At 42.1% G+C, this 26,769-nt stretch overlaps 1 protein-coding gene across 1 annotated transcript; it reads left to right on the forward strand.

The window, feature by feature from the left end:
* Positions 1 to 15,537: 15,537 nt before the first annotated feature.
* Positions 15,538 to 25,518, forward strand: XG (Xg glycoprotein (Xg blood group)). The gene is made up of 8 exons (XM_086481974.1): positions 15,538 to 15,626; positions 16,376 to 16,446; positions 16,805 to 16,861; positions 20,706 to 20,741; positions 23,407 to 23,472; positions 24,335 to 24,391; positions 25,042 to 25,080; positions 25,364 to 25,518. Exons 1-8 carry the CDS (start codon positions 15,538 to 15,540, stop codon positions 25,516 to 25,518), a joined length of 570 nt encoding a protein of 189 aa, XP_086338100.1.
* Positions 25,519 to 26,769: the final 1,251 nt, after the last annotated feature.

Consider the following 26,769-nt stretch of genomic DNA (forward strand, 5'->3'; position numbering starts at 1 on the left):
GAATTTGGATATTAAACATGTAAATAGGTCTGTGCATTCAGATATGAATGTATGCCAAGGATAATTCATTTAAGAATTTCTTGTACATGTTTCTTAGCTTGCAACAAAGCTTTACACAGATTTTAGTATTTTGTTATGGAATTAATTTGTAAACCTCTTTTTGCCCCACTTCTGCTTTTACTATAAAAGTACTATAACTTTAAATGTGTTCGAGGGTGGAAAAGTGATTTTTATATAAACATTTGATCTATATAAATACAAAGAAATGACAGATATCTCCTGTCAATGCCAAGTGCAGAGAAAACAGAAATAAGGCAGTGTTTGTTAGGGATAGAATGGCAAGGGGAGCTCAAACTAGCTTTTAGCTAACCAGACTCGTGAATCCTTCTTCACCTTTTGCAAGCCTAAAAATTACGTATTAAAACCTCCTATCAACATTGTGATTTTTCTACAAATAAATTAAAAAAAAAAAAAGTTTATGTATTTTCCTTCTTAGTAGCTCTAGAAATACAAAAATGTTGGTGCATTACCAGAGAAGCAGTCTTCAAAGGGAGTTTGTCTTCGTGCTCCATCAGCAATTCAGGTTTATTTCTTGCAGATATTTTAATCATTTTAGAAGGAAGCTGGCCCGTAGCAGCAAAGCTGCGAGCTGCTTTCACAGGGTGCTTACCAGGGCGAAGTGCAGAGCAGACCGCGCTCCGTGTGAAGGGCAGGCGCGGCTTTTGAAGAAGAACGCTTAGATTTGGTAACACAGAATCTACTGAAAATAATGCACAGCAAGTATGGGCAAGCTCAGCGGTATGTGTGTGTGTGTTGAGTGTTCCTCATCCAGCTGTGGTCACGGCCTTTAGGAGCCGACACTTTCGCAGGGCTGTGTGTCACCGTCTCACCTTCTGATATGAGAGGACCGTAGCTAAATGAGATGGCAATGCAAGGGCTGCCAAGTAACAAATTTAGTGATTTTTTTTCAATCTAAACAGGCATAGATTGCTGCGTGAAATTTGGGCACAGCTATACTCCACAAAGCGGGCAAACCTGAAGAGGATGTTGGGAGGGAATGGCCGTTGCCATGCTGATTTCAGCCACTCTCGTCTCCTCTGGCTTTGTCCATTTATGGCTTCACAGGCTGGAGTTGTGAAAGAAGGAGGAAAGACTGGCTGCTGCCACCTGGGAACAAAAGGCGAAAGAGGCGGCTTGCAATTTCAGGCTGCGCTCTTCCGGTGAGCGAGAAACTGCCAATTTAGGGGTTTCTGTTACTTACCTGTGGATCAAACATAGCAGCTCACTTATTTTTCACTTACCAGGGTATGAGTTGCGACGTTGCAATTTGCCTCGCTGCCCGTTGAGACTTCGATCTTGTGCGTTCCTAGCTCAACTGCTCTTGCATTGCGTAACTAAATACCCAAATTTGTTACTTCTCACATTGGTTGGGTCAAGAAGCATTACCAGTTAACCGTGACTCTTCACCTTACTGAAGCGCTGTTAAGGTTATCTCCCGCGGATCAGCTGCTGCCCGTTCTGGCCTTACGGGCTGTCAGTGACTTTCAGATCCCAGTCTGGGAATTAACGTTCTAGTTTCAGTCAGACTGTGCAGTGGGGTGAAAAATTACTGTCCTTTCCGAGCCCGAACTGCAAGTTTGATGCTGGTCAGGTACCTTCGCCGTTAAGCTGACTTTAAATGAGTGGCAACAAAGAGCTCTGTCCTTGTCCTGTGGCACATCCTCTTCGGTGCTGTTTTTTTCCAGCCTGCCTCCTCTTCTGAGGAGGAGTTACCTCCAGTAACAGGAGGAAAAAGCCAAAGCAGGATTTTCTTGTAGAATATCATGTCACTTCAGCTTCTACACGGGAGCTGAGGTGGCAGATTAGTTCACTCTAATGATCGGTGAAAGGACTGCTTGAAAAATGTTTTGACAGTTTTCAAATGTGATGTCTGTTTCAAATCCTTATCCAAACTTATCCAAGCGAATTCATCAGGCTGTGGAAATGAAAGCAGGCGGTTCTTAAGCATAAAATTTGGCAGCTTTTTACTGTAGCTCCTGTTCATGCTCATTTCAATATCTATGCCAAATTTTGAATGCTAAGGAAAACTTTCTAGGGCACTCAGCTTTCAGTGTACCTTAGGCTGAATTACACTCCCAATTGTGCATTTCAGTGTTTTTCTCACTAATTATTTGAGGCCACTATTTAATTCTTTGTGTGTTTTTCACTTGACAAGATTATGAAACAAACCTTAACCTTTTCACAGACGGAAAAGATTATTTTCTTTTTGGTCTTTTCTGTTATACAGGTATAAAAGACACATTTGAAAGAAAGTGAAGAGATGGTTAGGAATAGGAAAAAGACTTGAATGGAGCAAAAATACATTTTTTCCAAACCCCTGCATTTGGAGTACTTTAATAACCACAAGAACAAAATACTAAAATGCACGTTCCTCCATCTCCTTGTGAAAAAAATTGAAGTTTTAGCTAGCACGTAGTTAATTGTGTTCTTCCATTGCCAAGAAATTGTATCACTGGTTCACTTGTATATTTGACTTGTGTTTAAATTAATGTCTAATATTACCAGCTGTTTAAGTATTTTAATTAAAATACTTCCATTTTTATGACAAAAGATGAATACTGTAGGATATGAGTGGCCTTCCCCAGTAGTTTGTAATTTGGTTCTTTCATCTCTGGTGGACTCATACAGCAGGTCACCTGCGCCAAAGCGAACAATGTCTAACCTCTGCCCACAGGAAGGATGGGGCTGCAACTGTGGTGAGTGGTGACTGTCCTCTTCTCTTGTCTCATCTGAAAGAGGCCCGGTGGGCTAAAAGAATATGCTGTAGGGAGCACACAGACACAGTGGCTCTGTTTCCTCACCCATCTGCTATTTCTTAAATATACGTGTTTTTTTCTTGAAAGAACAAGTAAAAAAAAATAGGCAAGCCATCCACCTTGTCAGGTGAATATTAGGCAGAACTTTTTCTTTAAATAGAAGGTTTTTCCTTTAATTAGAAAAAGATGGGTCAATGATTTCTCAAAGTGATAAAATTGCAATTTATGGTCAGGTGTAAGGCCTTATATTTGTTTTTAATATATAATACGCTTAATATCTTGGGCAAGCAGTTGCACGTCTTTGACGGAGCTGAGATTCAGAAGTTCCTGCAATGCCACCGAGAACAGAGGTGCAGTATTCGAGACATCCCGACTGCAACGCTAGATCCACTCCCTCCTGTGCATTTTTCATACTGCTTTTATTTAGCTAGGCAGAGCAGTAGGTGGCTTCAGAAGAACTAGACAAGGGGTGCATCATCTTCAGACTTAATTTGAGAATGTTCAGTACCCCCGTGAACTAGTATCAGCAGTCAGGTGAGATAACGCGTTTTGGGAAGACTTCGCTTACAAGAGCACTGTTTTGAAGTAAAGCTACTGAACGTTTGTGAGCTGCTTGGACTTGCCTGGGACTAGTACACAGCCTCGCTATCCTTTCTGTTCCCTTCAGGAAGATTCGTCACTGATACGAAGATTAGGACGTGTGTGTCTGCTTTTGTTATTCTGGAAAAAAAATAAACAGTGGACTTACGGGATTGCTCGTGTCATGGCATAGTTCTGGTTTTAACTGGCTGACAAAGTCACTTCTTACACCTAAATGTCCTTAACTCCTGAAACTGAGCAATTGGCCCTAACGAGGAGAATGATGATACATAAATTGAGCTTTAGAGCTTCTATTGATAGCTTAAAAATAGTCAAGCCGTGTGATACAATAAGCCAGGCCTTTATAAACCATTCTGCTGGTTCAAATTGCGGGGGGACGGGGGGACAGGGACCGGGAGCTGACCTACTTGAACGTCAGGCTTCTTGGAGATCCAATGTCACCGGATTCTGTCAGTCAAGTTTATGTTGTTGCATCAGTTTTTTGTAGTTGGCATAAAAGCATGAACACAGCCCACACACGGTCTTGTATGTTCTAGGTAATTCAACAGAAACGCAGTTGAGGCCAGCCAGTGCCCCACATCAGGCTGAATCACCCAGCAACACCACAAGCGTACGGATCAGCCATTCGTGGTAGCAGAGTCCTGGGCGTATTTGCTGCCCTAGTCAAAACAGTGCTGACAAAAACGCCTGCAGCTTACCCCCCAGCAAAAGGGAGGACGCGCACCAGTCTCCTTGCTGCTGCTGGGCGCCAGTGTGACGGTGGCAGTCCAGGTCAAGAGATGAGCGTGCTGGCATACGTGTTTGCTAGAAAGAAGCTATGACAAAACTGGATTTAAATCACATCAGTGATTTTAAAGTATGTTCGTGTACGGATGAATGAATTTTTGTTCATTTTTGCAAAGCTTTGTGTTCTCAGGTTCAGCACTTTCTGAGATCTCTGTCCGTGTAGGATATGCATGGATATTTATGTTTAAAATTATGTCTAGATCAGTGGAAAAAATCGTGACAGACAACATTTATTTACCTTGTGAAGATAAGTGTCAGCGGGGGGGCTGAGCATGCTTCACTTCAGTAGAGCAACAGCACATTTTAAGTTCATAAAATCAGGGGGGTTTGTCACTCCTCTGTAGACAATTCCCAGGTCTTCTGCAAAGCAGACTCTTGGCCTCCACTTCCCTAAAGCAGCGGCTCGAGTTAGCGGTTAGGACTCCGACAGGATTGCCTTTATCAGCAGTTACTGCTCAGCCAAAAAGCAGGGAAGCAGCGCGCTGAGGGCAGAGTATATCTGTGAGATTTTTTTTCCAAGTGCGCTTCAGAGGAGGCCGGTCTCCTCTCACAACCTACTTGAGCTCCCGCAGCACCACACCCTGCTTTGAAGGCGAGGATGTCAAACAGGTTGGCTTTCCCTCCGGGAAGGAGGTGGGTTCAGAGCGCGCTGGCTCCCTCCTCATTGGGTGCTGCTGCTGGTTCCCCAGCTCTCCACGCTCCCTGCCTGGGCGATAAATAGATTTCTTAGAGGGCGCGTGGCACCTACGGTGCTGCTCACGGCGTGGCCGTAGCGGGGTTGTTTGCTTTTGTTACTTGTCTCGTACTAGAAGAGGTTTTTAGTGACTTCTCTCTCTTCTGCCCTGCCTGAGTGCGATGGTAAGAGAACTCTTCGGACGGAGCCGCTGATTCCAAGCGTCTCCCTCAAACCGCAGCACTGCAGTTGCAACATCTACCATTATCACTTGGAAAAAACCAACCAGTGCAATCAAGGCACTGATAGAAGACCATGGGGAAATTCAGAAGCATCCTCCTTCTGTGCCTTGGCTTTCTTCTAGTCCATGTAAGAGGTAAGTGACCTTTGCCTTGGTTTATTTCTAGGGCGTGATTATTAAAAATGAAACAAACAAACAAACAAACAAAAAGCCTAACCCCCAACCCCTAAAAAAATATGCTTGTTTATCTAGAAATGCTTGCTGGCGTTATTTTTGTTGCTACTGCTTCATGAGAAGCATTCAAGAGTGCTTAGATAAGTACTTCTGCAGTTTCTAAAGAGATATTTATCTTTTGAATGATTGCTCACAGCAGCAATGCTAGTTGGAATTTGTTGTAATTTCTTATTTTCTCTTTAGTGTTGCTCCTCTAAAATTATTCACAAGCTTGGGCTTGAAAATCGACTTGTAAAATGAGAGCTTCCACGGGAACTTAAAAGTTTCCAAAGAGATCCTTAGTCAAATACTAACTTCATGTTTTTAGAGCTTTTCTTGGTTATTGATCTTTTGAAACATATCATTCTATTGTAAAAACAAATTCTGATTCAGTTTAAAGATGCTTCTGTTTTCATATTGGTGCTCATGCTTTAATAATTACAAATTAATAATTTATTAACCTTAACCAACACATTCCTGAATATGTAAAATCCACACACAAGCATACTTTTTTTTTCATGCAGGGTTAATGAGCATTGAATACATTTTGTACATATTTTTTGACACATGAATAGCAGTTGGGAAAACATAGTCCTTTCACATTGAGTCGCTTTTTCTATTTTCAAACATAAATTTCTTTTAGCAAAAAATTCTGTAAAACTTTTTGATCTCCAACCAAATAGGATCATCCTCATGTGCATCTTACATGTAGCGTAACCTTTGTAACCTTTTATTTTTTATATATTAACATTACTGCAAAACCTTGTAGTGTTTGACTGAAGAAATCAATCATTAACCTCTAGTTCCAAAATGGCTGCTGCTGCTCATCCTCCCACCACCCCCGATTTCAGGGGATTCCCTAGGAGATCTTGCAGTGATAGGCGGCGAAAAACTTTGCCTTAAATTAGTGCCATAGTTCCGTTTTAACAAATGAGGAATTACTTAGAGGTCTTCAGTAAGTAACGTGGCACAGAAACAGCAGAGAGCAGTAGGACTGTGCTGGCCTGCCCAGTAGCGTGTTGTGAACAGCGATGATTCACATGGTCTCTGCATCACTGGCATGCAGACTTTCTTGTTCTGGAGAACCCTCTTCTGATGAATATTTCTGTTCAAACAACCTGAGCATGGGCAAGCCAATTTCCATACACTCTGTCACTTTAATTACAAGGATAGTCAGCCCAACTGCTCTTGCTTTACACATGTGCTAATTTAGAGCCAGTTCAGGCCCTGCTTTAGGGAAGAAGTCATTGCTGAAAGCTGCTCTGGGCTTTGGGCATGGTCTTATGACTGTGGAAACTATTTAATCCACTTTGAAAAGCAAAATTAATTATTCTAAGGCTATGGAAACAGCCACTGAATTTTATCATCAAAGTATTTACCATGTTTCAGGGGACATTTACAGGAACCATTTCTCAGTCCTAATCAAGACATGATATCATAGAATCATAGAATCATTAGGCTGAAAAAGACCTCTAAGTTCATCAAGTCCAACTGTCTACCCAACACCACCATGCCCACTAAACCATGTCCTGAAGTGCCACATCAACATGTTTTTTGAAAGGCTTGGCCTTGCTGGTGAAAACCTGGTCTAAGTTCTTATGATAGGAATGTCGATGGCATGATTCACTTTTTTTACATGCAGCCTTAATTCTTATCTAAGCTGTAACCATTTGTGATAGCTTCTAGAAACTACTGTGCCACCACAGCCAGGCCAGATCACATCACTATGCAAGTGCTTCCTTTATGTCTGGCTATCCTCTGTCCATTGGCTAGGCTGCCTTGATGGACACATCTCGCAGAAGCATGGCATAACCAAGGACCACATTGCACAAGGGAGTGAGACCTGATACAGTTCAGAAGCTTACATGCTCCCTGCGGTCTTCCATACTTCTATCTACACTCTTTGGCTTTTGTTAGTTCCAAGCTTAGGCAGGTTACATGAGGTCTCCCATATAAGCTGACCTGCAACAACTCTGTCTGAGTGCTTTTTAGTCCAACCCAAATGAAAGAACCTTCGTAGAAACTTCTTCCACTGAAGTTCATGCTAACATTCCACGTTGGTTACTGCAGCCCATCTGACCTGTGGTAATTCAGCTTTGGCTGTGTCTGCATGGCCCAGTTAGGGTGCGGTAAGACATAGCTTAGGTCCTGGTCCCCCAGTAACTGAGATCATGCCCCTGTTTGAAACATATTGTAGGTCCCACTTGGATCACACACCTCAGTTTTGAAACATGCTGCACGTCCCATTTGGGCTGGACACCTGTGTGTGTACCTGCAGTGGGGAAGCAGCGCAACCTGAGGGCTCTCTCCTATACGGAGCTGGAAAGCAGACTGTCACTCAGACCCGACTGCTCAGAAATGCTCCTCAGACTCCCAGCAGAGATAGAATCTGTATATCCACCGTCTTTAAGGTCAACTGATAGATTACATATTTAGTCAGTAACAAAGACAGTGCAAAGGTTGATGATGTTTCAGACACATTACGTTTACTCCATCAGGCATTGCATGCTATGCAGGTAAAGGGAACAGCATTTCTTGCTAGCCAGCAAACCATGTACCGCTGTCCAGCTAAGGCTTACAAAGATGTTGACTCAAAACTAGTTGTATTCTCGGTTAATTAGCCAGGCACTTGATGGGGAGAAAATTACAGACCTGTTTGGATTTGAGACTCTTAAGTGACTTAGTTTTATGAATAATGTAGTTTTCACTGGAATTAAAAGAATGGGAGAAATGAAAAACACAGCCCTGTTTTTCCTATACTGCTCCATCAAGCTCCAGTCCTCTCAGTCGCTCCGTGTGAGGTCCCTGCGTACTTGCTGAAGTGCTCGCAGTATCAGCAGGGACACAGCAGACAATGAATGCTCTGGTTGCTGGGCGCCAAAACTATTTCACTCCCAATTACCAGAGCTGCTATCATCCGTAGGCATGCCAGTGCTACCGTCCAAGGGTGTGATTGCAGTCTGATAAACAGACATACCTGAACTGGTTGAAACACTAACAACAGCAGAGATATTTCAACATCAGAGCTTGGGAAGAGCTAACAACTGGTGTGGTTACTCAGCTTCTCGGGTTCACTTCTCAAACGTTACTGCCGCATTGCAAGCCTGATAGCAGTGCCCGAACTGTTTTCAGTATGTATTTTTCTCTCATTTGCATCAGCAATTGTCAATCCCTTTCCATTCCATTGAGGGTAATAAATAAACAAATAAGTATCACAATTCTTTCAAGATTAAAAATCAATAAAAATATGGCTTTCTGTGGCGTTTTGCCTCATGGTTAGGAGGAGAGACATCCAGATTGTTTTGATCAGAGTCTGCCTTTGTTTCCACATGAGGGCTGACATATGTGAGTGTTATGGGAAAACACTATCTAAAATCTGATCTGTAGTACAGTAACTCATGAAGGCAAATAGGCCACCCCAGTTGAAAGAAAGGGCTTGAAACAGGTTGTGATAATATAACAGTCCCACTTTCGCTGTATAAGCTTTGCCAGCCATCAATGCATTTTATCATTCCTGAGGAATTTATTTAAAAAGCTAAATCACAGCAATATATTGTCAAAGGGCAACAGATTAAATGAAAACAGAGGCCAGAGTGGGTACTGAGATTAGCAGACAAATTAAAGCAAAGTCCTTCCTTACACCCCAGGTCTTACAACATCAGTGGTGGAGGAACCAGGCTCATACACTCCACACCAGGAACAGCCCTGAGTTAACAGCAGCAAAGCCTCCTGGATCACAATCTACATAGCATCAAAACTGCAACTCTACCTTGCAGGTTGCCATCTGCGAGGAGCAGAAATTGAGATATGAGCCAGATATTTCTATTCACAACGATCATATCGACCATTTTCTTTCCTGAGTATAATGGTAACAAAAAGAAGGCTGGCTCTTTGGTCAGAAATCCAACCCAGATTTGCAGTGCATTCTGCATGCCGAGACTCCTGATTTCTGTTCCCTCTGAAGGCTAAGCTGCCAGATCCTCTTCTGAGTCCCCTGCTTTTGAAGTTCAGTTACCAACTGATACTTCATCACCCTTTGCCCAGGGTCATTTAGAGAGGCTTCTCTGTGCGCTCCAGCGGCACGTGCAGAGGCTTCTTCAGCTCTGTGAAGGGAGCCTAATTGCTCCCTTTAGTCCAAATGAGATGAGAGGTGGCTTCTGAGACTCTGCAAAGACTTTGTTGCTGAACAAACCTGCTTACTGATGTCCAGAAGCTCTTTCTGGCAACATTCTTTTCTAGAAAATGCGTTCTTAATGGCATGACATAGAGAAGACGCAGGTCTTGCTTCTTTGCGGTCTTGCTTCTTTGCTCTCTTGCCTCTTAAACACACAAGCAAAAAATGTGTACAAAACACCCTGATCGTCTACTTTGACTTGGCAGTACTACTGACCCCCTTGGAAGCAATATAAATAATTATGCTGATGGGCTGCTGTGACTTCAGGGGGCACAGGATTAGTTATGCAACAGGATTTCTGAAACAAATTCGACTCAGTGTTAAGTTACAGAATAGCACTGCTGAGATCTGTGCTATCCATATCGAAGAGCTACAGGTAGTTTGCATGTGTTTTGCCAGTGTACTTGGGATGAAGGTGGGAGGAGGAACATTAAAAGACACTCTATAAGCAACAAAAATAATAAAGTCTGGCATCTCCCTGACCTGCCACATTACTTTCAGCTCCCTCTGTTGTCACTAAACTGTCTCTGAAGTGTGGATTAGCCAGCTGGTACTTAGGCAGTGAGTGGTCGCTCCGAGAGCCCAGCAAAGCTGTTGCTTGTGCCACGCTACAGGGTTTCAGTAGGAACACTCATACAGGTCTCTTGTTTGAGCCTTTCTACTCGTGTAATTCTCACGTAACGTGACCATCATTAAGCGTGACAGTCTCAGACCAAACGGCTGAAAATGGCTGACAGCTTCACGAACCGCACAGGGACAGAGAGAAGCTTTGGCTGAACAGCCGCCCTGCCATGGCATGAGCTCTGCTTCCTTGTGACACAAAGCTGAAAATCTGAGTTTCAGTGAGATGCGCAGACACATGGTGCTGCTTCCTCGGAGGTCCCAACTCTTTTGCTCTGCCTGCAGTTTTACAGCACAGAGCAGCTTCTTCTGCACTCACTCTGGAGCAAAATATAGAAAATTATATACGTTTTATTTTATGTATGCCGGGCATATCACATCGTAAAGAATGGCAGCTACCTTTGAACAGCTGTTGTTTGTCCGCAGTAAAGCAAACACCGTAGGACTAGAAGATTTTCTTTCATGTTTGATGAGACCATGCTGCACAGACCTAAAGCAGTACTGCCATTCTTGCTTTATTAGTGCATCTTATTTGCTGGTAATTATTTAAATGTGTTCTCGTATGAATAAGTGAGAGAGACCTTTTCATTTCCCTTGAATTCAAACTATAAACAGAAGTGGCCCAGCAGAAAACGTGAAACCAATAATCAGGTCCATATGCTGTGGTCTGTAGACTGGAACTTAGACCTTAATTACAGATTTTAAAGCATACTCATTTTCCACCTCAACATCAAGGGGTTGTAGTGACAATTGTTGTTTATGGAATGAAATGGCCATGGTGGAAAAAAAAGCTACAGTAACCTCAACAGGAAATACGGATCATGAGGGTATTACATCAAAGAAATAGTATCCATTCATTGAGATTTTGTCCAAAGTGTCCACTCTGGGGTGTAAACTTTTATGCTCTCCCACAGCTTTTCCTACGTGAGTAATTTCCTTTAAACAAACGTAATTGCTTCCTGAATAAAGTTGGACCAGTAAACGGGTATGTTCTGAATCACATACCTGGGAGAATACATCCTATTTTCTCATTACAGGGGAAATATGTCTCACAATTGTGTAGTAATCAGAAGTGATCTATACAAAGAACAACCATTGCAGCTAAAAAGAATGTAAAATGGGTCCCAGGAGTGATTTGGGTAACATACCATTCCTTTTTAGAAAATTTTTGTTCTCGTTTGTGAGTCACCCACTTCTTTCTCAGTCTCTGCCAGCGTCATGTTTTAAGCTCATTGTATTCACAAAACAATTCTTATTTAATTGCACTGAAGAAATAATTTTTGTTCTTGTTTTTAAATAAAGTAAAATCACCTTATTTTCCCTTTCTATCTAGCTCGCATTTCTCAGTCAGTTGCTTCTAATTTATTTGTAACACAGGTAATCTCATCCCAATCATATGGCTGCTAGCAATGCACTCAAAGCCCATTAATTTAATCATATTAATGACAAAGGGATTTATCTAACACACAAGTGCATGTATGCATTTAAGGTGTATATCCATGCACTTGTATACACACATACAAACACATTTTCTCGTGGATCTCAGCTTCATTTTTAGTGTTAGACAATGCATATTAAATGCCCGAGAAGTTAATTTCTTTTGCGCATAACCCGACTCTCACTTAGCAATGTTCATGTTGTCTTATTTAAATATGCGTCATTTTAATGGCCACAAGCTCTGTCCATGTGGATCCAGTGCAGGAGTGAGACTGCTTATGGAGATTAAAAACTGCAGACTGGTGCCATGGTACCCTTTTGTCAGAAAACTTCTGACTACAGTCGTAATGACGAACAGGCAACAGCCACCTGCAGAATCCAGCCTTGTTCCTTGTAAATCCTTCTCAAAAAGTGTGGGACCTCAGACCCTTGTGATCAATCAGCTACACAGCTAAAGGGTGATGGATCCAGTTAACATTCAGGTCACAAATTCAACCACAGGCAAAAGGTGCTGCTTTCTCTATTTTAGTGACTGGATATTTTGGTCACATTTTCAGAAAACTAAAATGGGCAAAAGTTTGTGAACATGAAAAGCGCCTGTGCCTGAGGACACCACTTTGCAAGGCACTGCCTTGGTGGGGTAAGATGACCTCAGCTCCGTGATGCTTCAGCAGGATGTGTCTTATATTCAAGGGAACTTAGTAAAAGCTGGCTCAGTATCTCTGCGGCAAACAGCAACCATAACAGTCCCCATAAGAGAGCAAGTGGCCTAACAACCTTTTTATATCACCAGCCTTCCACACATGATATTAAAAAAGACTTATAGAAATCATGGGCATCAGTGAAAGCAAATGTCCTACTTGGAAGAATCACACCTGTAAAAATAAACGTAGCAACTTTGACATTTAAGCTACTATGTTTTGCTGCTTGGCTTTATGGAGTCCATTCTCCCCTGCTTGGCTGCTACAGAGAAGTCTGCTGTTAGCTATGTAGGCCAGGTCTACGCTTCAGGTTTTTACTGGCACAGCTACATGTATTGGGTGGAGATGAGGGAATTACATCCCAAATAAGGCTGGCAGTGCCAGCAAAAGTCCTGCTGTTAGTGTAGTTCATTGTGTTTGAGCAGCTAGTATAAACATCATTAAAATAGGTCCTTTCATGATACAAACTGTATATCCATCTGGAAGGCTTGCTTTCTTAGCTTGGCATTTTCTCATTTGCAGATAAGGACGGTTCTGTGGTGTCAAGCAGGAGCTTACAAGCTTTCTCAAATTCTCTGTTATGAATCATTGTAGACAACCCAACAAAACACAGTATTACAACAATTTTATTTCTATGTAAAACCAGGGATACTCCCAGAAGAAAGGCTAGAAGTGATGCTAAGAAATAGCATACTAGCCCAAAGCAGGAATAACAGTAGTAACTCTGAGATAATACCTCCTGCACAGCTAAATATCTTCATACTTTATCCAGGTTAAAAAAAACCCCATCAAACAACAACAACAAAAAAACCCAAACAAACTCAACAAAAACCACATACATGCAAAATCAGCCAAATAAAAAACCCTAAAGGAACAAACCTGTTTTCTCTCCACTAATATTTCTTTCATTCTCGTTTTCATCAATATATTTCCATCTGTTTCTATTATGGAAGCTGGTCCCAAAAGAGGCGATTTTTATATGTGGAAAACTAATTTCTTTCAGTCTGTTCTGTGAAGAAGCTTGACTAATTTGTTTCTTTTGTCATTTATCTTCAGAGTTCCCTGAAGTGACTGCAGTTCCTATTGAGCTAAACACTGTCTGACTCTCTTAATGCGTTTTTGTTTTTAGACCCACCATTTTGCAGATGAAATCTGGGCTGTTCAGATATTTAACCATCTGTTATCCTCCCAAATTAGATTCTTAAAATGTCTAGGTGCAGTTTCAGAAATGGTAATGAGCATTTAAAATTCTGCTCCACAAAATCTTACTCCTTGCAGTCATTTGACGTTATTATTGGAGAAAGTCGGGATGGAAGTCCAAGCACTCTTTTGGTTTGCTGGAATATCATTTACCATGCTGCACAGATGTCCACATACAATCTGCCCATCTGTCAAGGTTTATATTCACACAGCCAAGGAGATTTCAATGTAGATTCCTGTCTTACTCACAATCAGTCATTCTGTGTTGGTGTCTGTTTGTTTTATTATTTGCTTTATCATCAGAAATAATTTTAAAAAAGTAAATCTGAATAATTTCTGCAGTGGATTTTCAGGCTTCTTTTTTCTCTTCTTCAAGTTTCTCTAGTTGTCTTCCATTTCTCCCTTGGTGTCTCAAAGCAACACCTCTTGTCTTTTCCCATCTTTTCAAGAACAGAGCAGACATACAACAGGAGAGGGAAACGTCAGAGAAGGGCAGATGTTAGTAACTGTTTCAGTCTGCTGTTTTGCTTTGGTTCTCAGGCAACTGGAAGCATCTGCATTATCTTGTTTGAATTTCAGAACCTCTTTTGATTAGACTCTTCCTTCTATTTTTGCTTTTTTTCCTAACTTCAAAGAAATATTATACCCGGAAGTTTTCCAGAGTCTTCCTTCACAAGACGATTTTTTCACGTTCCCCTTAGAGCATTAGGACCTCGGTAGCTGCTTTCTGTAACATTAGTTCCTGCATGTCGGGACCTGTAAGAAAGGAGCTGTTTTGGGCTACAGCTCTTCAGTGTTACAAAATTATTTCTGGTGACTCACTCCGACAAGCAATGGTTTAATCCCTGCTGGCAGTATCCTGCAGCAGCAGGGCTCAGGTCAGACAGCCTCCTTCAGCACTCAGGACGCCAAACAAGAACGAAGATTTATCCAGAGGACAAAGTCAAAGGACAGTCAAATCTAAGTTGCTCGTTATTGCTGGCACTGAAGAAATGCTTCAGAAAAATATGATCTGACCATATAAGTCGAGGCAATGCCAGGATGTCAGCCTGAGGGGAGGGGTCTGCATCGGGATCAACTCATGCCGTGGCTGGGCAGCGTCACGGCTGTGACAGCCCGCGGGCAGGGCCTGGTGGTGCCCTCAGGGCTCTGGCAGGGAATATCTCCTGAGGAAGCCACGTGTCAATTTTATGTATTTATGTATTTAATGGATTCATATATAAAAAAAAGACTGTCAGGGTTTTGGAACATCATCCATCTAAGGACCCAATCTGAAGGTTACTGGACCTGACAAGGTTGGCTGAGCAGCCAGGGCAGGGGAAGGAGAGATGGTCAGATGAGGTGACACTCTAAGATCAGTTTAAATGATAAAAGATAAAATGCTACTCTGATAACATTACTGGGAAAGCCGTTAGCCACTTTTCCTTTCCAAACTCAGGTTTGTTATAATATTTTATATGGACAGTTTTGCTTAAGTAGCCATTCACTATTTTGCATTCCAGCCTTGTTTTATCTTTTCCATCAGACACCAGCTCTAATTAAGTTCACAGACTTATGTGAAAATCCTCACGGGAATCAAAACATTTCTACTTTATGCTCGTGTGCTGATTGTTATTTGAGGATCACACAGTGTTCTACCACCGATAATTAATCTTCCCAGGAGCTCTTTGACACAGGCAAGAGGTATTATTCAGGAATAGTGATTAATGTGAAGAATGCCGTGAAGACAGACAGCACCTGTCAAGAAGAGAGGGCAGAGCTGAACCCAGCACGCTGTCGTGCTGGAGAACCTCTGACAGCCTCTCTCTCTTCCTCAGTTTCCCTGCTTGAACAATGAAGCCTTTCTCACTGTGAAGTGTTCAAGACATCACAAGAAAATCACTCCATCGAAGAGTTAGGTATTAAGCCTTTTAGATGTGATGATAAACAGACGCAGATCAAGAGGCTCACTCAATAGAGCACAGTAAAACTTTTCTACTTAGGGAAGCCATGGCACGTCGTGACTTTTTGCGGGTTTGCGCAGGCTGATCTTGTATTTGGTGTGCAAACACAAGGACGGTGAAGTTTCCGTCTGGATGAAAACTAATGAGTACATACTCTTCAAAGAGATGTTTCATGAAGGATGTGTATTAAAAGGAAGGTGGCAGATTGTAGAGAGTGGAAAGTAAAACTCACATGAATAATGGTGTTCATTCAGTTCAAAGCCATGCGCTTCAGTTTATACATTTTAAACATTTCCCAGTTTTATTTACCTGCTAACATCAAAGGTCAGGGTCATAATTGCCCTGCTGTGACATTTACTGCCATCATTGTCACCTAACACACAACAGGAAGGTTCTTTTCTCCCCTTTCAGAATTTTTAAGGTATAGTGGAAAATAAATTAGACAAACATGCCTGTATATCTTTTATTGCTGCCACGTTACAGGAAGAATTTTTTTTTAAAAACAAGATGATTCATGTTACATGTGATCACAAGGCAGGTTGCCAACAAAGCTGCTCTCTGAAGCTGAGCTAGTAAAACAATAATGAAGATATTAAAAATTCTCACCTAATGATTCTAGTTTGCAAGTACCGTGCTGAATGCTACTTTCAGCCGCCTCCTGGCGATAGCCCTTGTGCCCCGTAACAGGCAACCGGTGTCCTTCAAAGGCGTGTTTGCACAGCAGCTGGATATGGGTAACGTGAGAGAGCAGCTTCTCTTTGCGGTACCTGAACGAACAGCTTCTCTGAATTAAATGCGCGCGTCTCGTGTGGCCATTCAGGACCGCACGGCGCAGGGACACGAGCTGACAGCTTGCTCTGTGCCTGCTCCTGTTTGGGTGGATTTATTTTTTTTTTGCCTCTTACTAGTGTTCTGGCTTTGTCCAGAGCCCTCAGATCTGGAGTTCATGGAAACCTGCCCACTGACTTAGTCTCTTTCCTTCTGTCACCTTCCTTCTAGGTCAACGTGATTTTGATTTAGCTGATGCTCTTGATCACCCAGGTGGGTAAATCTCCTATTCTTATTTCACCATGGCATTTAGACCCAATAATAAATCTTAAGTCCTTCTCCTTGAGGACTGGAATATGAAGTGGCTAGTACTTAAGTTAAAGATATACAGAATTGAGAAATGCTATATTTCAATGTTTCTGTCATAAAATTAAAATTGTCTTTAAAACAAAAAAAATTGGCTTTGAAAACACAACACTTCATTTTTAGCTTCTGTCATGATACGTAAAGATTTATTGAAAGCCGCTCTCTAGTAAAATGTAAAAACCCAGATTTGTAGATACCTTGCAGATAGGCAAGCTGAAAAAGTTTAAGCTGTTATTGTTTATTGGTATGTCATTGTGTCCCACAGAGGACGTAATTACCAGGAAGCCTACAGTGATCAGAAGACCAACGAGGCCTGTGCTGAGTAAGTAATGAAGACAATGGGTCGTAATTGATTTTAGATATGTAGAAACTGTCTCCCATGAGATTCTTTATCACATTTGCTCATGTCCCACAGCTGCATTCATTGTGTGAATACTAGCTGTCTTCTGTATGTAAAGTAAACGTTTTTTGGACAATTACCAATTACATGTCTTTACTGCTTCCAGTAAGGCTTTAGAGCATGACTGGCCACTGATGGCATTTTATTTCCTGAAGATCTTCACACTTTTCCAGCCTGTACTGGGTTCCTTGGGGAGTATAACAATGGGTAACTCTTGCTAAAAATGGGTAACTGTTCTTCTACTTTTTTTTACCCCATCTTTTCTTTCTGCATAAGTATTCATGATGCCTGATAAGACTTGGAAAAAAATCAGAAGGAATTTGGATATTCTTTCTTCTCCCCATATATTTACTTAATATTACGCAGAATTGATTGCTACGGTGACCTGTGCCAGAAAGGAAAAAAGGCTCTGAAAAACGGAGAGAACCAAAAGGTTTTAGCTGTAGTCCTGAGGATGACAAATGACGATTTCCAATCAACACTCATTACTCTTGAAAAACCCAAACCCCAAGCAACAACAAAATGTACATAACATGTAGTTATGACAGAACATTTTATGGTAATAGAGACATTTTTCACCTAAACTATACTGAAAGAAAATTCTGGCTACCAAACAAAATGCTTGAATCAGGAAATGCTGGAGAACATCAGCCCACACAACAACTTTCAGTCCTTTTCTGGCTAAACATTGCAGTAAGTCTTCAGGTACATGAAAGCAGTTACATTTTCCATATGATTCTCTGGGTTGCTCTTTGAACAAACAGAGGCAGCATTTTGCGAATGTGGTAGCTACTAAATCGTGTAATGGCTGCATTCTTCCTTCCCACTTCAATTTTGCAAAGAAGGCCTGTGTTTGCCTAGATCAGGGGTGACTGTTGTAAAGGACTGCTGAGCCATTGCCCTCTACTTAGCGAACTGTCCTGACTTCCATTAAAGTCTGTGGAGAGAAATCAGCACGTCTAGGGACAGGTCATAACACTGAATGTGGATTTACAGTCATCCTAATATAGACATTTCAAGTAGGTTACCTGAATCATGCCCTAAAAGACTCTGTCCTCAGTCACATGTAAAAGTAACTTGGGGATGCCAATATCTACCATGAAGCTGCCTCAGTCAGGTGAAAGGAATTTGATTATTTTCAGGGACTCCTAAATCTGTTAGAGTTATGGCCATCAGGTGATTATCTGTCCTACCTGAATCAACTTCACTAATTCTTGGGAATGAAGAACTCCGTGTTTTCCAGACCATTTTGGAATCTCCTTCAGCACTGAAAAGGATTTCAGGGAGTTTAAAAGCAATTAAAACTACCTTTAAAAATCAGTGTTAAAAATCAATTACTGGATTTGGAAAGTGCAGAAAGACGATACAAAAGTACGTCCTAGCATCTGCCTGATGCTTCATCTTAACCTCAGGGTTTCCTCTGTGTCCCTTTCAGCCGGTATCACTGAGAAATGAGGCTGGCTGAGATGGTGGTTTTGGTTCAGCTGAAGCCAATTGCTGTACAGGTCATGTCCTCTGGGCATCACTTCCCATGCACCTCTGCCTGGGTTGAAGCTCTCCTGTAGGCACCTCCCATCCAGCATAACAAAATTCAACACAAAATTTAATGGAATGTGATGTTTATTTACACAATCCCTAAATAAGTTGATTTTAGCCATTTATCACATTTATCCTGCCATTGATTTAATTCAGCCATACGCTCAAACCCACGTACTCATGAGCACCAAGATGTGCATGCTTAGCTGGTCTGGTGAGCATCACGTGCAACACAGGACAAGGTACGCCAGCTACCGAGTCCTTATCCTGTCTCTGTGGTCCTTGATCAGAAATGACAGACTAGGTCATGTACAGATCTTTTATACCCTTTATGAGTCATTAGCTATTATGGAGAGGTCCTTTGCCTCATCATCTTGCTTGCTTCAGCATCTCTGAACCCCAGGCCAGGCTGCTGCCCACTGTTTGGTTTTGCTTGTTTGGGGTACATAGAGTACGTCTACGGTCTATTTTCTGGGTGGGCAAACAGGAGAAGCAGTGGAATAGCTGATAATGCTGCAACCTCTGGTTTTAGAGTGCCCTTCTGCTTTCCTTCTGCTGACAAGTCATCTGTACTGTCGTCTTATCGGAGCACAAGCCTGCTGGTTTTGACAGAAACAACACATTCCTCAATTTTACTGCTGGACACGGTGACCTTTATTGTCTGTTCTTTTAACCTTTGGCTCTGCTGTTGTTTCTGGTCCCTACAGACACATGCATTTCCATTTGTGTTTCATTCATATCAACCTTAGCATTTCTGCAACTAATCTCTGCGTGGACCTTGCAGAGCGGAACCCTGCATTTTACCTGAGTTCTCCATCTCAATAATAAATTGAATCCGGCTTGCAATTTATTGCTTCTTAGGTGTTAACATTTGACAGGTAAAGTTATTTTTGAAATGCGACTCTCTGCTGGCCAGCCACAGTCAGGATCAACAGCTGACTTGATGAGAACAAACTGAGTCATGTAGTATGAATTTGACTATTTTCCTGCCAGCTTTCCTGGTGACATCAAAGCATTTCTGAGTTGTTACACACATGAGACTAGATACTGTGCAAAAGCAGCTTCCCACTCCCTCTGGATATAAAGAACACAAGAAGGCAGAGTTCTGCACAGTGACGCATTCGGATGGCTTTTCCTGGGTTTTGGGAATTCTGAAAAAATCACAACGAAAAAAATTTTTATTTAAGTGAGTGTCTATCTAATTTTCTGTGGCAATAAGCATTGGTATCAAAATTTAGGTAGATTTCGCCTTCCCTTTTCTTCTGATTCATTCTAGCACTCTACATTTATAAAGAGCAAGGGATTCTTGGAGGCATGACAACCATCTGATGTAATGCCTATTACTCAGTGACCTTTCAGAGCTCACCGTCATTCCACACACACCCTAAAATATCACCCACGTAACTCATATCAACACCTGCACACTGGAAATGGAGTTCCTCTTGTTTATGCATCTGCAGCTCACAGACAAATTGGTTATCGGATGGAAAATTCCATCCCGGGTACAGCAAGACGTGTGTACAGCGCTGGGGGAATGGTCATAGCCTGTTGATTCCCTGCATAACACGCACATGCAGACGTCTGAGTATATTTTAAAACATTTATAGCTCAGCCAAAGAAAAACAGACTGTCACCCAACCTCAGAGAGGCGCGTATGATCGCTTGAAGCAAAAATTTTTATGTCAGCATGACCCTCACATAAATTAGTTGATTCAATTCTCTCTCCCTAAGTAGGTTTATTACTTCCCAGTATTTGTTCTGGAAATGTGTATTCTGTTTTTGCAGTTCAACAAATTATACCTGGGCCAAACATGCATACACCAGTTTTAACAACAGACATAAATGTTGATAAATAAGTATGCTTAAAAAGCAGATACATTTTAATATCTTAACATAGCTAATTTTATTTATGTACTTGCAAATATATTAAAGAGGTATTGAACTTAATTGCATTATGAGATTTATTCTGAGCTTATTTAAAGCAGAAACAAATCTTTCCTATTTTGAGTAGAAAATACTGTATCATTTGTCAATTATTGTGTGGGCAAATACTAAATTCTGTAAGGGTTTTCCATAAAAGGGTAATACCTTATTTGAATTTGTGGGATTGATCTGAAAAAGTTGCTTGTCAAACATTCAGTTGTACATTTTCTAATAACACTAACATCTCACTTCCACCAAGAATTGTGTGTAACTCGCTTCTCTACATCTTCCTCCTTTTAATTTTTAGACAATGATCTGCATTTAGGAGATGCTCTCGGTGGGGGTGAGTATTCTTTTCTTTTCTCAAATACAACGGTTGGCTTTTTTCGTAGTCTTTTTCTGAAGTCTGCCTAATTTGCGAAAAGCTATTTCTAGACTGTAGGAGGAACTGTAGTAATGGGAGTCATTACAACCCAGGTACACGCAGCCCTTTTGCCAGAGGCCATCGTGCAGAGCGGGGACAGCAGGATGGGCTGTGTCTGGCTGCCAGCTACGGGAGCTTGCAGGCTGGCCTGCCTCCGTGAGCTGGAGTCAGCTACGGTCGGCGTTACCATGCCAGGCTACCGCAGTCATGGCTGGGAAGAGAAGGTACTGCCCATTCAGCCGCGATGGTTCAGGGTGGTGGCCTCTGGCAGAAGGTTGAAGACAACAGGTGATGGCAGAAGTTTCTTCAGGTACCAAAACTGAGTCTGCCTAAGATTAGGAATCAGAGGTAACGGTGGATAGAGAGGAGGTATGAGCTTGTTGTAGCTCTGCTGATCCCAAATCAGAAATGCAGGAAGGAATGTTTCAGAGATGAGCACTGATGGACAAGATATAGCTTAAGCTTGAGGCAGTCAAGCTGTTGTAACATGCTATAACCTCCACGTATTTCCGTAACATCCAGACCTGACCCAGGAAGCATTCACCGTACTGTGCTGAGCTGTGTAGACATACGAAATTCTTGACTTTGGGAATTTTTGTACCACATTTTGTTTAGTGTGTTTAGACGTATACCAAGGATGTTAAGTACTCTAGAAAGGTCGTTGTACACTCAAATTATCTAAAATGCAAGTAGTATTGAATCAAAGCCTAAAATTTCACTTGAATCAAGGCTACACAAAAGAAAAATTACTGCTCAGCCCATTGCCCAGAACCCCTGAATTGTGGCTCCAGTTGCAGCAGTCTGGTTTACTCATGTTTCAGTCTTAGAGAATCATAACTTTTATATTATTTTTTCCCATTCCTAGGGTTTTCTGCATTTCCAGGTTCCCCTGTGGCATGTCATGCCTGTGTTTGAATGACATGTTAGCCCACACTTTACAGAATCATAGACTCATAGAAACATTCAAGTTGGAAAAGACCTTTGAGATCATTGAGCCCAACCATTTATAAAGCTGAATCTAATTTTGTTTATAACTCCCATGTTTACACTGTCACTTCTTCCTGCCCATACTAATTGTTCCATTCCCCCGAGTTTTTAATGGGTACTTTTATGAGAGGGTGGGTTTAGTATGCTGATTAAATTATTAACGAATAGCTTAAGTATCTTCACTAAACCCCACCTTTTCATTCAGAGGATGGCAAATGATGTTTCCCTCAGTTTTTACTTCTTTGCCCCATTTTCAGTTCAGGTTCTTAATTGACATTCATACATGGTATAATGGGATTAATGTACCTCATTACCAATAGTTCTGAAGACATGATTTTTTCACTAGCTGTGCCATAGAATATATTGTCTTATGCTTAGAGAAGGCTGAATAAGTGCAGCATCATAATAGAAATGAATAATGGGATCAGTAGTTTTCTGCTTTTGTGCCATGGTGAGTCTTAGTTCGTTACACATAGGTCTGGAACAGAACAATTTTCTTCTTCTATTGTGTAGAATTAATTGGGCAAAGTTAATTAAAAATAATTAATAATTAAAATTAATTCAGCAAAGCTTTAAGACTCTACCTAAAATCCATTGGCGGCAGTAGCCTAAACTCGACTGAAGCTAAACATACACCTAAATAATTTGCTGAATGAGAACCTAAATGTTACTCACAAACAGAAGCATTACATTTAGCAGCAAGGCAAGAAGAAAACATAATAAAAGGGCATCTGGCATGTATTGAAGCTGAAAGATTTAGGGAGAGGGTGGGAAAGTATTGCTTATTTCTGTGACCTTTGATTTATTCAGAGCTAAATTCACTGTCTGGCTATGACAGCAGTTAAGTATGTGACTGAACTGGTTAGAGAAAAGACAGTAAGAGGGAACCTACTCTACATACGCAGATCTAACTTTGGCAGGTTTTGACCTGAGTCAGCTCTCGCCACTCCAGCACTGTATGTGCAGTTTGGAAACTGCTATTTGTCATCAGATCTCCTGCTCTATCCAATGCTTCTCTTTCTAAAACTTTTGCAAAAATTAAGGCCAAATACCAGCACCAAGTTGTAAAAACCAAAGCTGAAGTCTGAGTTTATTTTGCACTGCTCAAGAGTAGAAAATTCATCAAGCATTAGATGAATTCAGCATCTGTTTGATGAAACTAATCTGCAGATCTTAATACCTGCTGAAGGCAGAGATAACCTGTTGCTTCCTTCCCAGCCCAGAACACCAGCTCCTCTGTCGGCTCTGCATAACTGCACCACTGACACCTACAGTAACACACTGTGCTTCCCAGCTGTCAGCATTAAACAATGTTAGCACTTGCCAGAAATACATTAAATATTTCCCTTCCACATTTTCGTGAATTCTTCTCTCATTTTAATTTTGAAACTGTTCCATTTTCTCCTTCTAATTAGTTTTAGTAGCTGGCTATTTGTTGATACAGTGCTTTAGATTTTTTTAACTAGTGACAAGGTCCTTCTCTTAATTCACCAGAGGATAAATTAGAAATAGGTGTAAAATCTCAGGTTATCACACTCTTTATTTACAGCTCTCAGTTTTGCCTGTCCAACCATCTAACAATATTAATTACCATTAGGTGACATCTCAAGAAAACCTTTATACCCACCTCTTCCACCACGACCAGGAAGCTATAGTAATTCTGGTAAGCATATCTTCTCCTAAGACAATCTAGCACTACGAGCTGTTCAGAGCAGATATTTTGAGTAGTTTACTCTCTTATTTCTTTATTAATAGTTTTTATCATCCCTTCCTTCCATGTCCCTTCTGTAATCACTGTTCCTGACCCAGTGTTTGGAAAGATTTTCTGAGTTTTAGTTTTGGTATCATCAAGCTTTTCTGTCTGCCCAAAATGTGGGACGTTGACTCCTGGGTAGCATGAGACTAACATCTTGTTTGCCTTTTCGTTTTGGGTATGTATACGCTGATGCTAAGGTTCAAATTTGACATCTAGCCACAGGGTGTGGATAAGCCTATGTTCAAATCCATACTGAGATGGCTGCAGGGCATACAACAGGTGGCACTGGGGAGGTGGATGTAAGCCCGTATGGCTTTTGAGTGTGGTCCCAGGCACCCACTTAAATAAAGTGGAAGTGGCACATCTATCCCAGCTACCACCATGTATCCCATATTTACTTCTGGTGTGACTGTAGTGGTGAGACATAGACAGGTCCTTCTGGAGTCCTTCTGGAGTCTTTCCTGGAAAGGACCCACTGAATTCCTACTCCAGGAACCACTGGGATTTGAGATGTTGATACTACATTAGGATTTGTGCTACTGAGAGCCCAAGCCTGCACATCGCACAGGTGCCAATACAGATGCAGAACAGGTGGCATTCTGTCAGCATGCAGTGCAAGGCACCTGACACATCCGCTGTGTCGAAGCTGAGATTTCAAAGGTCCCTCACCCCTCCCTAGAACATTACAAAAAGACCAGACAAAGGGAGCTGAAGGGGTTATCATTGTTCAGATAATTTCGCAACAGAAATCCTAATCCTTATCTTGCAGGAGGTTTTGATGACTCAGATCTCCTTGATGGGAAGCCTTTACCACCACACGTAACAGGTAGTATTTGACAACCCTCCTTGCAGCTTCTCCCTAATACTTGTAACTTGGAGCTGACTGGTTTTGCTTTAGTGGTAATCTGCTTGTCACTGAAGGTATATGACAAGACTCTGCTATTTTTGATTATTCTTCTCCACAAACCATGAATTTGAGCCAGAAGCTAAAACTTAAAACATATTCCTAAACATTTTGTAGAGTTCTGGCATATGCCAGAATTCAGCTAGGACAGTCTTTGAATTCAGCTAGGACAGTTCCACAGCAAGGGGCTTCTGCTGAGAACTGGAAGTAGATGCACCGAGCCTGTGATCTTGACTTAAATTGTTGATAAATCACCTGATTGTCTGGGAGTAGAGAACAGCCAGAGCACACTGGCTCCCCACTCCCTGTAAAATTCGCTTGATGTAGACTGCTAAGTATTATCCCGTTTTTTGAAGACAATGTTCTCCAAAAACGAAGTATCAGGATGATGGGCAGTTATACCTCTGGCCCGCACAGCTATCAGTCAGACTGAAAGGGGAGCTCCTCTCTCACAGTCCTGCCGAGCCGCCCCCTTTCACCTTCTATACGAAATCACACTTTGCCGAGTAAAGACCTTGTTCTCAAGACAAGATGAAAAACACTTCTTGATGAAAATTCACCCTCTATTGCAGGAGAAGAGGAGCATCATTTCAATCATGGAGGAAACACAGGTATAGTAAATAATTTATTCTATAATTTGTTTCCAATCATCATAAGATAGTAAGAAAATTTTAACCTTATAAAAGTAGTACATATACTAAACCAGGCTTTAAGACATCATTTTCATACCAGCTGTAATGTAACATAATTTCTAGTCTTCCGGCTAATTCTATTTGATGAATTTCCAGTGTTTCACCAAACAATTCTTGTAGTTTGGAAAAAGCACACCTTAGTAGAGAATATGCTCAAGTCCATTTCAGTGCCTCTGACAAAAACCTCTTCCTTTTTCCACAGATTCAGGATTAATAGCTGGAGTTACATCTCCTGTAATTACCGCTTTTGTAATATTAGTTGTTGGATCCATAGCGGCCTACTCTGCTTACAAGAACAAGAAACTTTGTTTCAAACCACAGGGTAAGACCAAATCAGTTTCCCACTTTCTGAGCTGATTTAATGCTGAAGTAGATGGGAATTTTACAAACAATTTAAGTGGGGGCAGAAATAGGTCAGGGATAAGGGCAATTGAAAATTTCATCCTAAACAACTCCACTGGTCTGTAAGAGATGCTGGTAATTAATATTCTTCATCAAGGACAAGTATAGCAAGCCATAATGTGCCCAGAAGATGGACGTATGTCACTTTGTCAAGGAAATTACATGACGTGAGGCCTCTGCCACTACAGATGTGACTGACTGTCGTGGCTCTGTGTGTGGAAACCAGCCTGCATGGCCCAGGTCAGCCTCACCCGGGGCACCTCATGTACCCTCTGGCTGGGTGCCCCATTTTAGCTCTGGCCTGGGTGGGCCTCCTGCCCTGGCCTGCGCCACATCCCCACATGCCTGCCCCAGCCGTGAGCCCGGATGGCTGGCTGGGTTTCCTGGCTTGGCCTTGGGACGGACTGGTTGCCTTGTCTTCACCCGATGACGGCTGGCCTGTCCATGGGGCCCATTTGCCATCACTGCCCCTCTGCACACACCCGCCGCTGGGGAGGCAATACCTCGGGCTCCCCTGCAGCTGCCCTTGGCTCCTGGCTCTTTGGGAAGAGGCTGGCCCTGGCCCTTAGCTGCTGTAGAGATCAATTTAAAGCTCTAATTCGTGCTATTTTTTCCGTAATGGGACTAACAACTAAGACGCGAGTGAAATGCAAGAGGTGTGCGGAGAAGCTTCACAGGCATTTATGAGAGATTGGGGATCCCCCGGCACTTCAGAAAGCCTCAGCGTGGGGGTGCCATGGTGGACTCCAGGGTCAGCTGCTGCTGCCTGGGCACTGGGGGAAGGCTTGGGCAGGGTTATGCTGGGGAAATCCAGCTGGAGCACAGCTGGGATGCCCCAGGGTAGGCTGGTCAGGGATGTGAAGGCTGTCTGTGCCCTCAGGATCCCAACAGTCACTTATTTTCCTCTGTTTCTATGGCTGGGTTGTAACTAAAGCATCAGGTCAGTGATCCCGTGGCCCTCTGGAATTGGGGAGTGAGACAAATGGGGAAGGCTGCCTATACATCTCTGGGGATACAAGGTTCCCACTCGCTGCCTCAAAAGGACTGGAGCAAAAAAAGCCCAGAAAAGCTGGCAAAGGGCATCTGTGGTGGAAATGCTGTATGTTCAATCCTCATTTTTCAGGTGGAGCTATGGTGTAAACCGCTGAAAGAAGAGCTGCCCACTGATGACAGGCTCCTTTGGTTGGGGACATTCCCAACCCACAG

Source organism: Leptosomus discolor, chromosome 1, assembly GCF_034619465.1.
Source record: "Leptosomus discolor isolate bLepDis1 chromosome 1, bLepDis1.hap2, whole genome shotgun sequence".
In the NCBI taxonomy this organism is placed as follows: domain Eukaryota; kingdom Metazoa; phylum Chordata; class Aves; order Leptosomiformes; family Leptosomidae; genus Leptosomus; species Leptosomus discolor.

Bases quoted from the DNA above. Each gene is read 5' to 3' on its own strand.
- XG (XM_086481974.1), top strand. From the start codon at position 15,538: ATGAAAACTAATGAGTACATACTCTTCAAAGAGATGTTTCATGAAGGA. The intron at 16,447-16,804 runs GTGGGTAAATCT...TGTGTCCCACAG, and splicing joins TGATGCTCTTGATCACCCAG to AGGACGTAATTACCAGGAAG. The intron at 23,473-24,334 runs GTAAGCATATCT...CTTATCTTGCAG, and splicing joins AGGAAGCTATAGTAATTCTG to GAGGTTTTGATGACTCAGAT.